We start from the raw sequence: 16,237 nt of genomic DNA, 5'->3' as shown, positions 1-16,237 counted from the left end.
CTCACGGTCTGGCCTGGACTGGACTTGCCTGGACTGGACTGGCACCTCCTACTATCCTTAATGCTGGTTTCATACCTAACCTTTCATCAAGTAAGTCCTTCTACTGTGTCTTCTTATCGGAATGGAACACAATTATTTGACATGTTCAGGAGTTGAGAGCTTCTAAGGTGCATGTGGGGATGGATGGGAATTAGGGATGTAACGATAAATGATATTAACGATAAAACTCCCGACTGTTAAATTTCAATTAAATCGATATATTCACAGAACGAATGCTACTTATTTCCTGGAGAATGCTAATCGCTAGCTATCTTAGGCTACGCTCACACTTCAGGGTAGGATGTACAAACTGGATTTTTTTGTCAAATTCGAATCTTTTTATGAAGTCAATTACAAAAAAATTGTTTTAAATTTCAATTAAATTGATAAACTCACAGATCGGATGCTCCTTATTTCCTGGAGAATGCTAATCGCTAGCTATCTTAGGCTACGCTCGCACTTCAGGGTAGGATGTACAATTCTGATTTTTTTGTCAAATTCAATCTTTTTATGAAGTCAAGTACAAAAAAAGTTTTAAATTTCAATTAAATTGATAAACTCACAGATCAGATGCTGCTTATTTCCTGGAGAATGCTAATCGCTAGCTATCGTAGGCTACACTTGCACTTCAGGGTAGGTTGTACAATTCTGATTTTTTTGTCAAATTCGATCTTTTTATGAAGTCAAGTACAAAAAAAGTTTTAAATTTCAATTAAATTGATAAACTCAGATCGGATGCTGCTCACTTCCTGGAAAATGCTAATTGCTAGCTATCTTAGGCTACGCTCACACTGCAGGGTAGGATGTACAATTCTGATTTTTTTGTCAAATTCGATCTTTTTATGAAGTCAAGTACAAAAAAAGTTTTAAATTTCAATTAAATTGATAAACTCAGATCGGATGCTGCTCACTTCCTGGAGAATGCTAATTGCTAGCTATCTTAGGCTACGCTCACACTGCAGGGTAGGATGTACAATTCAGATTTTTTGTCAAATTCGATCTTTTTATGAAGTCAATTACAAAAAAAATGTTTTAAATATTAATTAAATTGATAAAACTTACAGATAATATGCTGCTTATTTCCTGGAGAATGCTAATCGCTAGCTATCGTAGGTTACACTTACACTGCAGGGTAGGATGTCCAATCCGGATTTTTTATCAAATCTGATCTTTTCATTAAGTTGTTAATTTACAAAAAAAAAAGTTTTACATTTCAATGAAATCGATAAACTCATAGATCGGATGCTGCTCACTTCGTGGAGAATGCTAATCGCTAGCTATCTTAGGCTACACTCACACTGTAGGCTGTCCAATTCTGATTTTCTGGTCAAATTCGATCTTTTTATGAAGTCAATTACAAAAAAATAGTTTTAAATTTCAATTAAATTGATAAACTCACAGATCGGATGCTACTTGTTTCCTGGAGAATGCTAATCGCTAGCTATCATAGGCTACGCTCGCACTGCAGGGTAGGATGTCCAATTCGGATTTTTTGTCAAATCCGATCTTTTTATGAAGTCAATTACAAAAAAATAGTTTTAAATTTCAATTAAATTGATAAACTCACAGATCGGATGCTACTTGTTTCCTGGAGAATGCTAATCGCTAGCTATCATAGGCTACGCTCGCACTGCAGGGTAGGATGTCCAATTCTGATTTTTTGTCAAATCCAATCTTTTTATGAAGTTTGTTCATTTAAAAAAAAAAAAAAGTTTTCAATTTCAATTACCTCGATAAACTCACAGATCGGATGCTACTTGTTTCCTGGAGAATGCTAATCGCTAGCTATCTTAAGCTACGCTCGGACTTCAGGGTAGGATGTACAATTCAGATTATTTGTCAAATTCGATCTTTTTATGAAGTCAAGTACAAAAAAAGTTTTAAATTTCAATTAAATTGATACTCACAGATCGGATGCTGCTTATTTCCTGGAGAATGCTAATCGCTAGCTATCGTAGGCTACACTTACACTGCAGGGTAGGATGTCCAATTCAGATTTTTTGTTGAATTCGATCTTTTTATGAAGTTTGTTCATAAAAAAAAAATAGTTTTCAATTTCAATTACCTCGATAAACTCACAGATCAGATGCTGCTCACTTCCCGGAGAATGCTAATCGCTAGCTATCTTAGGCTACGCACGCACTTCAGGGTAGGATGTACAATTCAGAATTTTTGTCAAATTCGATCTTTTTATGAAGTCAATTACAAAAAAATTGTTTTAATTTTCAATTAAATTGATAAACTCACGGATCGGATGCTGCTCACTTCGTGGAGAATGCTAATCGCTAGCAATCTTAGGCTACGCTCGCACTGTAGGCTGTCCAATTCGGATATTTTGGTAAAATTCGATCTTTTTATGAAGTCAATTACAAAAAAAATAGTTGAAAAATTTCAATTAAATTGATAAACTCACAGATCGGATGCTGCTTATTTCCTGGAGAATACTAATCGCTAGCTATCGTAGGCTACACTTACATTGCAGGGTAGGATGTCCAATTTGGATTTTGTGTCAAACTCGATCTTTTCATTAAGTTGTTCATTTACAAAAACAAAATGCCATGTCTGATGTGAACACATGCAGACCTGAGGTCAGTGTTGACACAAGTAAATATTGCTCCAAAAAAAGTAAACATGTCTCCAATAAAAGTAAACATGGCTGCAATAAAAGTAAATAAAGCTCCAATAAAAGTAGTTTTCAGCCCTGGTCTTGACGATAAATGTTGTAGGTTTTTAAGTCTCGTCTTAAAACCTACTTTTTATTTTCTTTTAAACATTTTGTCATTATAGTAGATTTTATTTATTCATTTAGACTTACTTAGATGTTTTTATTATTATTTTATTCTCTAAATGTTTTTTTATCCCATCTATTGTTATTTTAAGTGCTTTCAAACAATTGACTTGGTTTTAATGTGCAGCAATCTGGAACCAGTTTGGTTGTTAATGGTGTTCTTTAAATGAAGTGGATCTGGATTTGATTCAAATGGAAAGTCCTCACAGAGCTAAAACACTCAAATAAGGAGTCAGAACAATATTTAATGTTTCCTCTTACAGGGAAAGTATATTGCATGACAATTTATTGATTATAAAAAAAACTATAAATTAAAAGATTCCAGTAGTCCTGTTTACACTGCACACCAAATCTGATTTATGCTCATCTACTCGTATGGATTCTTCATTCATCGTTTGCGAGTTACGATAGCTCTTGCATATTTGCAAGAGCTATCGTAATTTAATCAAGCTAGCGCCGTTAGCATTAGCACGTATACGAGCGTCTGTATTAGTATTATCAACTTACAATGACATTCTTTTTGTATTGTTTCACTTTCACAAATTCCTCAGTAAATTCTCCAAAACGTCAGCGTGGCGTTATTGAGTCTGTATAGCTGATTGGAGGGCTAGCTTGCGCAGCTACATTCTGTTTTGTTTGATGGGCCGTTTTACTGCCTTGTTACAGACACTGTAAACATTAAGGTATGTAAAATTTACGTAGCCTCAGTTCAGCGATTGGAGAGTTAGTTTGCGCAACTACCTTCTGTCTTGTTTGATCAGCCGTTTTACTGCCTTGTTGCAGACAGTTTGGGAATAATTAAGGTTTGTAAAATTTACATAGCCTCAGTTTAGCGGATTGGAGAGCAAGCTTGCGCAGCTACCTTGTTTTGTTTGATGGGCCGTTTTACTGCCTCGTTACAGACACTGTAAACATTAAGGTATGTAACATTTACGTAGCCTCAGTTCAGCGATTGGAGAGTTAGTTTGCGCAACTACCTTCTGTTTTGTTTGATCATCCGTTTTACTGCCTTGTTACAAACACTGTTTGGGAATAATTAAGGTTTGTAAAATTTATGTAGCCTCAGTTCAGCGGCTTGAAGAGCAAGCTTGCGCAGCTACCTTGTTTTGTTTGATGGGCCGTTTTACTGCCTCGTTACAGACACTGCAAACATTAAGGTATGTAAAATTTACGTAGCCTTAGTTCAGCGGATTGGAGAGCTAGTTTGCGCAACTACCTTCTGTTTTGTTTGATCAGTGTTTGCCTTGTTACAAACACTGTTTGGGAATAATTAAGGTTTGTAAAATTTATGTAGCCTCAGTTCAGCGGCTTGAAGAGCAAGCTTGCGCAGCTACCTTGTTTTGTTTGATGGGCTGTTTTACTGCCTCGTTAAAGACACTGCAAACATTAAGGTATGTAAAATTCACGTAGCCTCAGTTTAGCGGATTGGAGAGCCAGTTTGCGCAATTACCTTCTGTTTTGTTTGATCAGCCGTTTTACTGCCTTGTTACGGACACTGTTTGGGAATAATTAAGGTTTGTAAAATTTACGTAGCCTCAGTTCAGCGGATTGAAGAGCTAGCTTGCGCAGCTACCTTGTTTTGTTTGATGGGCCGTTTTACTGCCTCGTTACAGACACTGCAAACATTAAGGTATGTAAAATTTACGTAGCCTCAGTTCAGCGGATTGGAGAGTTAGTTTGCGCAACTACCTTCTGTTTTGTTTGATCAGCCGTTTTGCTGCCTTGTTACAAACACTGTTTGGGAATAATTAAGGTTTGTAAAATGTACGTAGCCTCTGTTTAGCAGGTTGGAGAGCTAGCTTGCGCAGCTACCTTGTTTTGTTTGATGGGCCGTTTTACTGCCTCGTTACAGACACTGTAAACATTAAGGCATGTAAAATTTACGTAGCCTCAGTTCAGCGGATTGGAGAGTTAGTTTGTGCAACTACCTTCTGTTTTGTTTGATCAGCCGTTTCACTGCCTTGTTACAAACACTGTTTGGGAATAATTAAGGTTTGTAAAATGTACGTAGCCTCAGTTTAGCAGGTTGGAGAGCTAGCTTGCGCAGCTACCTTGTTTTGTTTGATGGGCCGTTTTACTGCCTCGTTACAGACACTGTAAACATTAAGGTATGTAAAATTTACGTAGCCTCAGTTTAGCGGATTGGAGAGCTAGTTTGCGCAACTACCATCTGTCTTGTTTGATCAGCCGTTTTACGGACTTGTTGCAGACACTGTTTGGGAATAATTAAGGTTTGTAAAATTTACGTAGCCTCAGTTCAGCGGATTGGAGAGCTAGTTTGCGCAGCTACCTTGTGTTTGTTTGATCAGCCGTTTTACTGCCTCGTTACAGACACTGCAAACATTAAGGTATATAAAATTTACGTAGCCTCAGTTTAGCGGATTGGTGAGCTAGCTTGCGCAGATACCTTCTTTTCTGTTTCATCAGCCGTTTTACTGCCTTGTTATGGACCGTTTGGGAATAATTAAGGTTTGTAAAACTTACGTAGCCTCAGTTTAGCGGATTGAAGAGCAAGCTTGCGCAGCTACCTTCTCTCTTGTTTGATGGGCCGTTTTACTGCCTCGTTACAGACACTGCAAACATTAAGGTATGTAAAATTTATGTAGCCTCAGTTTAGTGGATTGGAGAGCTAGCTTGCGCAGCTACCTTCTTTTTTGTTTCATCAGCCATTTTACTGCCTTGTCACGGACACTGTTTGGGAATAATTAAGGTTTGTAAAATGTACGTAGCCTCAGTTTAGCAGGTTGGAGAGCTAGCTTGCGCAGCTACCTTGTTTTGTTTGATGGGCCGTTTTACTGCCTCGTTACAGACACTGCAAACATTAAGGTATGTAAAATTTGCGTAGCCTCAGTTTAGCGGATTGGAGAGCTAGTTTGCGCAGCTACCTTCTGTTTTGTTTGATCAGCCGTTTTACTGCCTTGTTACAGACACTTTTTGGGAATAATTAAGGTTTGTAAAATTTATGTAGCCTTACTTTTTGAGCACGATACAATAGGGCTGGGTAATATATGGAATATACTGGATATATCGCGGGTTTGTCTCTGTGCAATATAGAAAATGACTATATGGTGATATTGGAGTATACGTTCTCACGCAGTTGCTTTTAGCTGCGGGCATTACATTTTTAGGCGTTTGTCACTCTTTCTTGTCTCTCCTTCTCACAGAGAAGCGCACCTTCTTACACACGTCACATACTGTCGCGCGTGCAACGTCATACACCCTCGTGGAGCAGATTGGTAGCGGCATGGTAAAGTTAGCTGATAATGTGCACTCGCTGTCTGTGAGAAGGAGACACAAAAAAGATCGAGAAGAGCCTGTAGGGCAGGGGTCACCAACCTTTTTGAAACCAAGCGTTACTTCTTGGGTACTGATTAATACGAAGGGCTACCAGTTTGATACACACTTAAATAAATTGCCAGAAATAGCCAATTTGCTCAATTTAACTTTAATAAATAAATCTATATATATGTAAAAAATGGGTATTTCTGTCCGTCATTCTGTCATAATTTTTTTTTCCTTTTATGGAAGGTTTTTTTTGTAGAGAATAAATGATGAAAAAAAACACTTAATTGAACGCTTTAAAAGAGGAGAAAACACGAAAAAAATGAAAATTAAATTTTGAAACAAAGTTTATCTTCAATTGCGACTCTTTAAAAATTCAAATTTCAACCGAAAAAAATGAAAAACTAGCTAATGCGAATCTTTTTGAAAAAAATAAAAAAAATATTTATGGAACATCATTAGTAATTATTCCTGATTAAGATTAATTTTACAATTTTGATGACATGTTTTAAATAGGTTAAAATCCAATCTGCACTTTGTTAGAATATATAACAAATTGGACCAAGTTATATTTCTAACAAAGATAAATCATTATTTCTTCTACATTTTCCAGAACAAAAATTTAAAAGAAATTCTAAATACTTTAAAGTAACATTTAAATGTAATTCTAAAGATTTTCTAGATTTGCCAGAATCATTTTTTTGAATTTTAATCATAATAAGTTTGAAGAAATATCTCACAAATATTCTTCGTCGAAAAAACAGAAGCTAAAATGAAGAATTAAATTAAAATGTATTTATTATTCTTTACAATTATTAAAAAAAAAAACTTGAACATTGATTTAAATTGTCAGGAAAGAAGAGGAAGGACTTTAAAAGGGAGAGAGAAGGGAAGCGTGGGCCTTTGTTGAGAGCCAGAAAGAATCCATCCATCCATCCATCCATCATCTTCCGCTTATCTGAGGTCGGGTTGCGGGGGCAGCAGCCTAAGCAGGGAAACCCAGACTTCCCTCTCCCCAGCCACTTCGTCTAGCTCTTCCCGGGGGATCCCGAGGCGTTCCCAGGCCAGCCGGGAGACATAGTCTTCCCAACGTGTCCTGGGTCTTCCCCGTGGCCTCCTACCAGCTGGACGTGCCCTAAACACCTCCCTAGGGAGGCGTTCGGGTGGCATCCTGACCAGATGCCCGAACCACCTCATCTGGCTCCTCTCGATGTGAAGGAGCAGCGGCTTTACTTTGAGTTCCTCCCGGATGGCAGAGCTTCTCACCCTATCTCTAAGGGAGAGCCCCGCCACACGGTGGAGGAAACTCATTTGGGCCGCTTGTACCCGTGATCTTATCCTTTCGGTCATGACCCAAAGCTCATGACCATAGGTGAGGATGGGAACGTAGATCGACCGGTAAATTGAGAGCTTTGCCTTCCGGCTCAGCTCCTTCTTCACCACAACGGATCGATACAACGTCCGCATTACTGAAGACGCTGCACCGATCCGCCTGTCGATCTCACGATCCACTCTTCCCCCACTCGTGAACAAGACTCCTAGGTACTTGAAGTCCTCCACTTGGGGCAGGGTCTCAGAATAAAGCTAATATTCAACATATTGTCTTGTCTCGGGGGTTCTTGTGTTGCTTTGTTAGATATAAAATGTGCAGGGGAATTGTTTTTTTTTCATACAATATAATTAGGGACGGCGTGGCGCAGTGGGAGAGTGGCTGCGCCCAACCCGAGGGTCCCTGGTTCAATCCCCACCTAGTACCAACCTCGTCACGTCCGTTGTGTCCTGAGCAAGACACTTCACCCTTGCTCCTGATGGGTGCTGGTTAGCGCCTTGCATGGCAGCTCCCTCCGTCAGTGTGTGAATGGGTAAATGTGGAAGTAGTGTCAAAGCGCTTTGAGTACCTTGAAGGTAGAAAAGCGCTATACAAGTATGTGTTTAAAAATCCTAAAACCATTTTTAAGGTTGTCTTTTTTCTCTAAAATTGTCTTTCTGAAAGTTATAAGAAGCAAAGTAAAAAATAAATGAATTTATTTAACCAAGTCTTTAAAATATTTTCTTGGATTTTCAAACTCTATTTGAGTTTTGTCTCTCTTAGAATTAAAAATGTCGAGCAAAGCAAGACCAGCTTGCTAGTAAATAAACAAAATTTAAAAAATAGAGGCAGCTCACTGGTAAGTGCTGCTATTTGAGCTATTTTTAGAACAGGCCAGTGGGCGACTCATCTGGTCCTTACGGGCGACCTGGTGCCCGTGGGCACTGCGTTGGTGACCCCTGCTGTAGTACAATGCCAGCAGCTAAAAGCAACTGCGTGAGAACCTATACCTCAATATCACCATATAGTCATTTTCTATATCGCACAGATATATCGTGTATATCGATATAACGCCCATCCCTAGTGTATCGTGACATGGCCTGAAAATAACCAGATATTACTAAAAGGCCGTATCGCCCAGCCCTACGATACGGTGATAACGATGATCATTTCGGTGTCAATATCGTTACATCCCTAAATAAGGAATAGCATTTTATCTGCTGTTGTTTGGGAGCAGCGTGTGAATATGTGAGAAAGGCGATAGGGAGGAAGGGAGGTTTGTCGCCGAGACAAAACCATTCTCGGCGGCGCGGGAAGAGTGAACGACACGAGACGCCAGCCGGACGTGCGGTGAAGCCTGCGACACAACAACCGGACGATGTGTGCTGTGATGGATAAAAAAGTCCTGCGGTGCACGTTTGGAGACGGCGAGCGTGCTCTGGCTATTGCATTCCGAGTAGAAGAAGGGGGGGGGAGGGGCCAACGTGCCGGGGTCAGCGCTCCCTCGGGACGAGCAGACGGAGGCAGCATACTGACTCTTGTGTCGCTTGTGTTTTTTGTTTTGCTGGAAAGCCATGCAGAAGAAATGTAGTATGACAGCAGCCAGGGCTACACTTATAATGCGTTGCTATGACAACCATCACACAACCAGTTACACGATGCAGGTGTTAGGATGTACAAAAATAAACATACCCATACCATATCTAGTCTATGCCTCTCCAACTCCTGGCAGAGAAGAGTTGGCACAACATTATCAAAGGTTTCACTTGCACGCACGCACGCGCGGCCAACATGGCGGCCGGCGCCACTTCTTACCTGGTGCTTCAAGATCTCCGCCTGCTGCCTCCTCATCTCCTTCTCCTGGCAGGCAAAAAGAGAGAGACGAAGGGGGCAGATCAATAGAGTGTGATGGTGCTAATCCAGATTTGCTTTTCGCAAGTGAAAATGTGGGCGCCCGCAAGGTCGAGGGGAAGAAACACCACTCTTGAGATTTCACCTTCAAGTATAGAAGGAACATTTCTGGAGGAGTTTGGCCCATCATTCACAATCTTTACCTAAGACAACATGCTTCTCTTTTTTTAGTTTGAAGCCGACACAACAAACGCGCTCAGAGGAGATAATGTTTGAAAAAAGGTGACAGGTTTTAACAAAACTTTGTTTTGAAGGGGTAATTGCCAACTTCTTTTTGATTTTTGCTGAGGGATGTCAATAAATGAAATGTAGGTCTAAGTGAGACCTACTAGAGGTTTTTGTTTCATGTCTCTACGACATTCCTAGCGGATGTTACAAGGAGTTTGGTCTGTGTTTTCTTCCCAATAGCAGTTTTGTCCGTGTTTTATTCCTGGGGGGCGTCCGCAAGGTCGAGGGGAAGAAACACCACTCTTAAGATTTCACCTTCAAATATAGAAGGAACATTTCTGGAGTTTGGCCCATCATTCACAATCCTTACCTAAGACAACATGCTTCTCTTTTTTTATGCATTCTAACTGCTAAAGTAGGAGGTGGCTAACTATGCAGATAATATTAACCACCAATTAAGCTGGACGGGACCGACTTTTGCTGGTTTTTCCTGCCATTACCCTTTTAACATATCTTTACCTGCACTTTACCTACCTTCCCTGCATCCTGGGGTCACACTGGTGCTTCTTTCTTTCACCCATACATGCTGGTGCTTCCTGCCATCACCCAGACAACATATCTTTACCTGCACTTTACCTACCTTCTCTGTATCCTGGAGTCAAACTGGTGCCTCCTTCTTTCACCCAGACCACATATCTTTACCTGTACTTTACCTACCTTCTCTGTATCCTGGTGTCAAACTGGTGCCTCCTTCTTTCACCCAGTCAACATATCTTTACCTGCACATTACCTACCTTCTCTGTATCCTGGAGTCAAACTGGTGCCTCCTTTTCTCACCCAGTCAACATATCTTTACCCGCACAGTACCTACCTTCTCTGCATTGGGTGGTGCTTCCTGCTTTTAAGCGGCCAGTTCTTTGAAGGCTCGTGAAATCAAAACCGGAGCAGTTCAAAAAACTCTTTCGTCAAATTTTAATCAGAAGGGTTCGATCTCTCTCCTGTGCTAGTTTGAAGCCGACACAACAAACGCGCTCAGAGGAGATAATGTTTGAAAAAAGGTGACGGGTTTTGACAAAACTTTGTTTTGAAGGAGTAATTGTCAACTTCTTGTTGATTTTTGCTGAAGGATGTCAATGAATTTAATGTAGGTCTAAGTGAGACCTACTAGAGGTTTTTGTTTCATGTCTCTACGACATTCCTAGCGGATGTTACAAGGAGTTTGGTCTGTGTTTTCTTCCCAATAGCAGTTTTGTCTGTGTTTTATTCCTGGGGGGCGCCCGCAAGGTCGAGGGGAAGAAACACCACTCTTGAGATTTCACCTTCAAGTATAGAAGGAACATTTCTGGAGGAGTTTGGCCCATCATTCACAATCTTTACCTAAGACAACATGCTTCTCTTTTTTTAGTTTGAAGCCGACACAACAAACGCGCTCAGAGGAGATAATGTTTGAAAAAAGGTGACGGGTTTTGACAAAACTTTGTTTTGAAGGGGTAATTGCCAACTTCTTGTTGATTTTTGCTGAAGGATGTCGATGAATGAAATGTAGGTCTAAGTGAGACCTACATAGAGGTTTTTGTTTCATGTCTCTACGACATTCCTACCAGACGTTACACGCAGTTTTGTTTGTGTTTTCTTCCCAATAGCAGTTTTGTCTGTTTTATTCCTGGGGGGCGCCCGCAAGGTCGAGGGGAAGAAACACCACTCTTAAGATTTCACCTTCAAGTATAGAAGGAACATTTCTGGAGGAGTTTGGCCCATCATTCACCATCTTTACCTAAGACATGCTTCTCTTTTTTTAGTTTGAAGCCGACACAACAAACGCGCTCAGAGGAGATAATGTTTGAAAAAAGGTGACGGGTTTTGACAAAACTTTGTTTTGAAGGGGTAATTGTCAACTTCTTGTTGATTTTTGCTGAAGGATGTCAATGAATGAAATGTAGGTCTAAGTGAGACCTACTAGAGGTTTTTGTTTCATGTCTCTACGACATTCCTAGCGGATGTTACAAGGAGTTTGGTCTGTGTTTTCTTCCCAATAGCAGTTTTGTCTGTGTTTTATTCCTGGGGGGCGCCCGCAAGGTCGAGGGGAAGAAACACCACTCTTGAGATTTCACCTTCAAGTATAGAAGGAACATTTCTGGAGGAGTTTGGCCCATCATTCACAATCTTTACCTAAGACAACATGCTTCTCTTTTTTTCGTTTGAAGCCGACACAACAAACGCGCTCAGAGGAGATAATGTTTGAAAAAAGGTGACGGGTTTTGACAAAACTTTGTTTTGAAGGGGTAATTGTCAACTTCTTGTTGATTTTTGCTGAAGGATGTCAATGAATGAAATGTAGGTCTAAGTGAGACCTACATAGAGGTTTTTGTTTCATGTCTCTACGACATTCCTAACAGACGTTACAAGCAGTTTTGTCTGTGTTTTCTTCCAAAGAGCAGTTTTGTCTGTGTTTTATTCCTAGGGGGCGCTAGAGCGCTATTTTGAATTTTGGTGTGGTTTTTTTTTATTAGATCACAATTTTCACCAGTCCTGATGTGTGTGTCCAGTTTGGTGAGTTTTGAAGCATTTTAAAGGGGTCAAATTACAGCTCAAAGAGGCAAAATGACATCTTTTAGGAAACTTTTGTTTTGAAGGTGTTTTTGCCAACTTCCTGTTGATTTTTGCTGAAGGAGGTCGAAGTATGAAATGTAGGTCTAAGTCAGACCTACATAGATGTTTTTGTTTCATGTCTCTATGACATTCCTACCGGACGTTACAAGCAGTTTTGTCTGTGTTTTTTTCCTAGGGGGCGCTAGAGCGCAATTTTGAGTTTTGGGATTTGGTTTTTAGATTAGATCGCAATTTTCACCAGTCCTGATGTGTGTCAAATTTGGCGAGTTTTGCCGCATGTTAAGGGGGTCAAACTACAGCTCAAAGAGGCAAAATTACATTTTTTAGGAAACTTTGGTTTTGAACGGGTTTTTGCCAACTTCCTGTTGATTTTTGCTGAAGGAGGTTAGTGTATGAAATCTAGGTCTAAGTCAGACCTACATAGAAGTTTTTGTTTCATGTCTCTATGACATTCCTACCAGACGTTACAATCAGTTTTGTCTGTGTTTTCTTCCAAAGAGCAGTTTTGTCTGTGTTTTATTCCTAGGGGGCGCTAGAGCGCTATTTTGAATTTTGGTGTGTTTGTTTTTATTAGATCGCAATTTTCACCAGTCCTGATGTGTGTGTCGTGTTTGGGGAGTTTTGAAGCATTTTAAAGGGGTCAAATTACAGCTCAAAGAGGCAAAATGACATCTTTTAGGAAACTTTTGTTTTGAAGGTGTTTTTGCCAACTTCCTGTTGATTTTTGCTGAAGGAGGTCAATGTATGAAATCTAGGTCTAAGTCAGACCTACATAGAGGTTTTTGTTTCATGTCTCTACGACATTCCTAATGGAAGTTACAAGCAGTTTTGTCAGTGTTAATTTCCTAGGGGGCGCTAGAGCGCAATTTTGAGTTTTGGGATTTGGTTTTTAGATTAGATCGCAATTTTTACCAGTCCTGATGTGTGTCAAATTTGTTGAGTTTTGCCGCATGTTAAGGGGGTCAAACTACAGCTTAAAGAGACTACGGAATAATAAAGAATAATAATAAAACCTTAGAAATACAATAGGGTCCTCTGTCCCAAAGGGACATTCGGTCCCTAATTATCTTGTTAATGTGCTCCCCTGAACATTAACAAGCATCACTGCCATCCATCCATCTTTGTCCGCTTATTCGAGGTTGGGTCGCGGGGGCAGCAGCCTAAGCAGGGAAGCCCAGACTTCCCTCTCCCCAGCCACTTGGTCCAGCTCCTCCCGGAGGATCCCGAGGCGTTCCCAGGCCAGCCGGGAGACATAGTCTTTCCAACATGTCCTGGGTCTTCCCCGTGGCCTCCTACCGGTCGGACGTGCCCTAAACACCTCCCTAAGAGGCGTTTGGGTGGCATCCTGACCAGATGCCCGAACCACCAAGTATTAGTCACATTGTTATTATATGTGCTAACGCAGAGGGACTCATTTGAGAGACCCAACTAGTTTATGCTGCATTATTGACATATTGAGCCGCTGCATGGCCTCTGAGTTGGTGAAAGTCAATTCTAGATGATAAATCATGCCTCTCACCTGGATAGTAGAATCTTGTGGACATAAACCCACAAGTTACCAACTTAGACCCGGATATGGCGAGAAAGACAGGAAAATACTTTTTTTTTAACCCTTTGTGATGATTATGATGAATTGTTGATGTAAAAGGGAAGCTATAAACATGTCATCAGTCTTTATCCCAGTGAGAGCAGACATCGTACAATAAGTGATTGTTTTATCAAGTTTGTATTGTTTAGCACATAGCGATACTGCAACATGATGCTTCGTGTTTGACTAAAGCTGCGTCTGTTTAGCACACAGCTTCTAAGACTTGTAGACCGTCCTCCTTATATTCAGGCTCAAAAATAGATGTTTCTGGATAATCAGTGGTAGTGTTTTTGTTGTTGATTAGTAGTGTTTTTGTTGTCGTACGGAACAGTGAACGTTGTAAGCAATACACTTAATTATTACCTTAAAATCGGTACTATAGGTCACTACTTACAAAAAGGTGCAGCTCATTTATGGATGTTTCTTTGCTGAGGGCCATAATAAAAATAGTTAAAAAAATAGCACCCTCTTTTGAAAAAGTTCACTCACTGCAGGTTATACAGAGCTCTTTTCAGTGCTTTCAACCGGAAGTAGAAGTGCCGTTACATAATATGTATATTACATGTTATTATGAATGTTACTAGATACTACAGATATACTTACATCATGTATATATTACATGTTATTATGAGTGTTACTAGATACTACAGATGTACTTACATAATATGTATATTACATGTTATTATGAATGTTACTACATGACATATATGTATATATTACATGTTATTATGAATGTTACTAGATACTACAGATATACTTACATAATATGTATATTACATGTTATTATGAATGTTACTACATGACATATATACTTACATCATGTATATATTAAATGTTATTATGAATGTTACTAGATACTACAGACATACTTACATCATGTATATATCACATGTTATTATAATGTTACTACATGACATATATACTTACATCATGTATATATTACATGTTATTATGAATGTTACTAGATACTACAAATATACTTACATCATGTATATATTACATGTTATTATGAGTGTTACTAGATACTACAGATATACTTAAATCATGTATATATTACATGTTATTATGAGTGTTACTAAATACTACAGATGTACTTATATAATATGTATATTACATGTTATTATGAATGTTACTAGATACTACAGATATACTTACATCATGTATATATTACATGTTATTATGAGTGTTACTAGATACTACAGATGTACTTACATAATATGTATATTACATGTTATTATGAATGTTACTACATGACATATATGTATATATTACATGTTATTATGAATGTTACTAGATACTACAGATATACTTACATAATATGTATATTACATGTTATTATGAATGTTACTAGATACTACAGATATACTTACATCATGTATATATTACATGTTATTATGAATGTTACTAGATACTACAGATATACTTACATAATATGTATATTACATGTTATTATGAATGTTACTACATGACATATATAATTACATAATGTATATATTACATGTCATTATGAATGTTACTAGATACTACAGACATACTTACATCATGTATATATTACATGTAATTATAATGTTACTACATGACATATATACTTACATCATGTATATATTACATGTTATTATGAATGTTACTAGATACTACAGATATACTTACATCATGTATATATTACATGTTATTATGAATGTTACTACATGACATATATACTTACATCATGTTTATATTACATGTTATTATGAATGTTACTAGATACTACAGACATACTTACATCATGTATATATTACATGTAATTATAATGTTACTACATGACATATATACTTACATCATGTATATATTACATGTTATTATGAATGTTACTAGATACTACAGATATACTTACATCATGTATATATTACATGTTATTACGAATGTTACTACATGACATATATACTTACATCATGTTTATATTACATGTTATTATGAATGTTACTAGATACTACAGATATACTTACATCGTGTATATATTACATGTTATTATAATGTTACTACATGACATATATACTTACATCATGTATATATTACATGTTATTATGAATGTTACTAGATACTACAGACATACTTACATCATGTATATATTACATGTAATTATAATGTTACTACATGACATATATACTTACATCATGTATATATTACATGTTATTATGAATGTTACTAGATACTACAGATATACTTACATCGTGTATATATTACATGTAATTATAATGTTACTACATGACATATATACTTACATCATGTATATATTACATGTTATTATGAATGTTACTAGATACTACAGACATACTTACATCATGTATATATTACATGTAATTATAATGTTACTACATGACATATATACTTACATCATGTATATATTACATGTTATTATGAATGTTACTAGATACTACAGACATACTTACATCATGTATATATTACATGTTATTATAATGTTACTACATGACATATATAATTACATAATGTATATATTAAATGTTATTATGAATGTTACTAGATACTACAGACATACTTACAT

The 16,237-nt window shown here is 38.0% G+C and overlaps 1 protein-coding gene across 16 annotated transcripts in view; it reads right to left on the bottom strand.

Annotated features, from left to right (window-relative positions):
• The window catches only part of baz2ba (bromodomain adjacent to zinc finger domain, 2Ba), a 314,952-nt gene that overhangs the window by 65,349 nt on the left and 233,366 nt on the right, over positions 1-16,237 (bottom strand). For 6 of the 16 annotated variants that reach the window (XM_061887415.1, XM_061887414.1, XM_061887406.1 and 3 more), the window contains one exon: positions 9,234-9,278. In XM_061887415.1, the coding sequence (XP_061743399.1) occupies positions 9,234-9,278 (45 nt within the window). Of the gene's footprint in view, positions 1-9,110; positions 9,144-9,233; positions 9,279-16,237 lie in introns of all 16 variants that reach the window. The other 10 variants (XM_061887411.1, XM_061887402.1, XM_061887405.1 and 7 more) reach the window with 2 other exon arrangements.

The sequence above is a fragment of the Nerophis ophidion genome, linkage group LG25, assembly GCF_033978795.1.
Source record: "Nerophis ophidion isolate RoL-2023_Sa linkage group LG25, RoL_Noph_v1.0, whole genome shotgun sequence".
Classification (NCBI taxonomy): Eukaryota; Metazoa; Chordata; class Actinopteri; order Syngnathiformes; family Syngnathidae; genus Nerophis; species Nerophis ophidion.
This window is presented reverse-complemented; position numbering and strand designations above follow the sequence as displayed.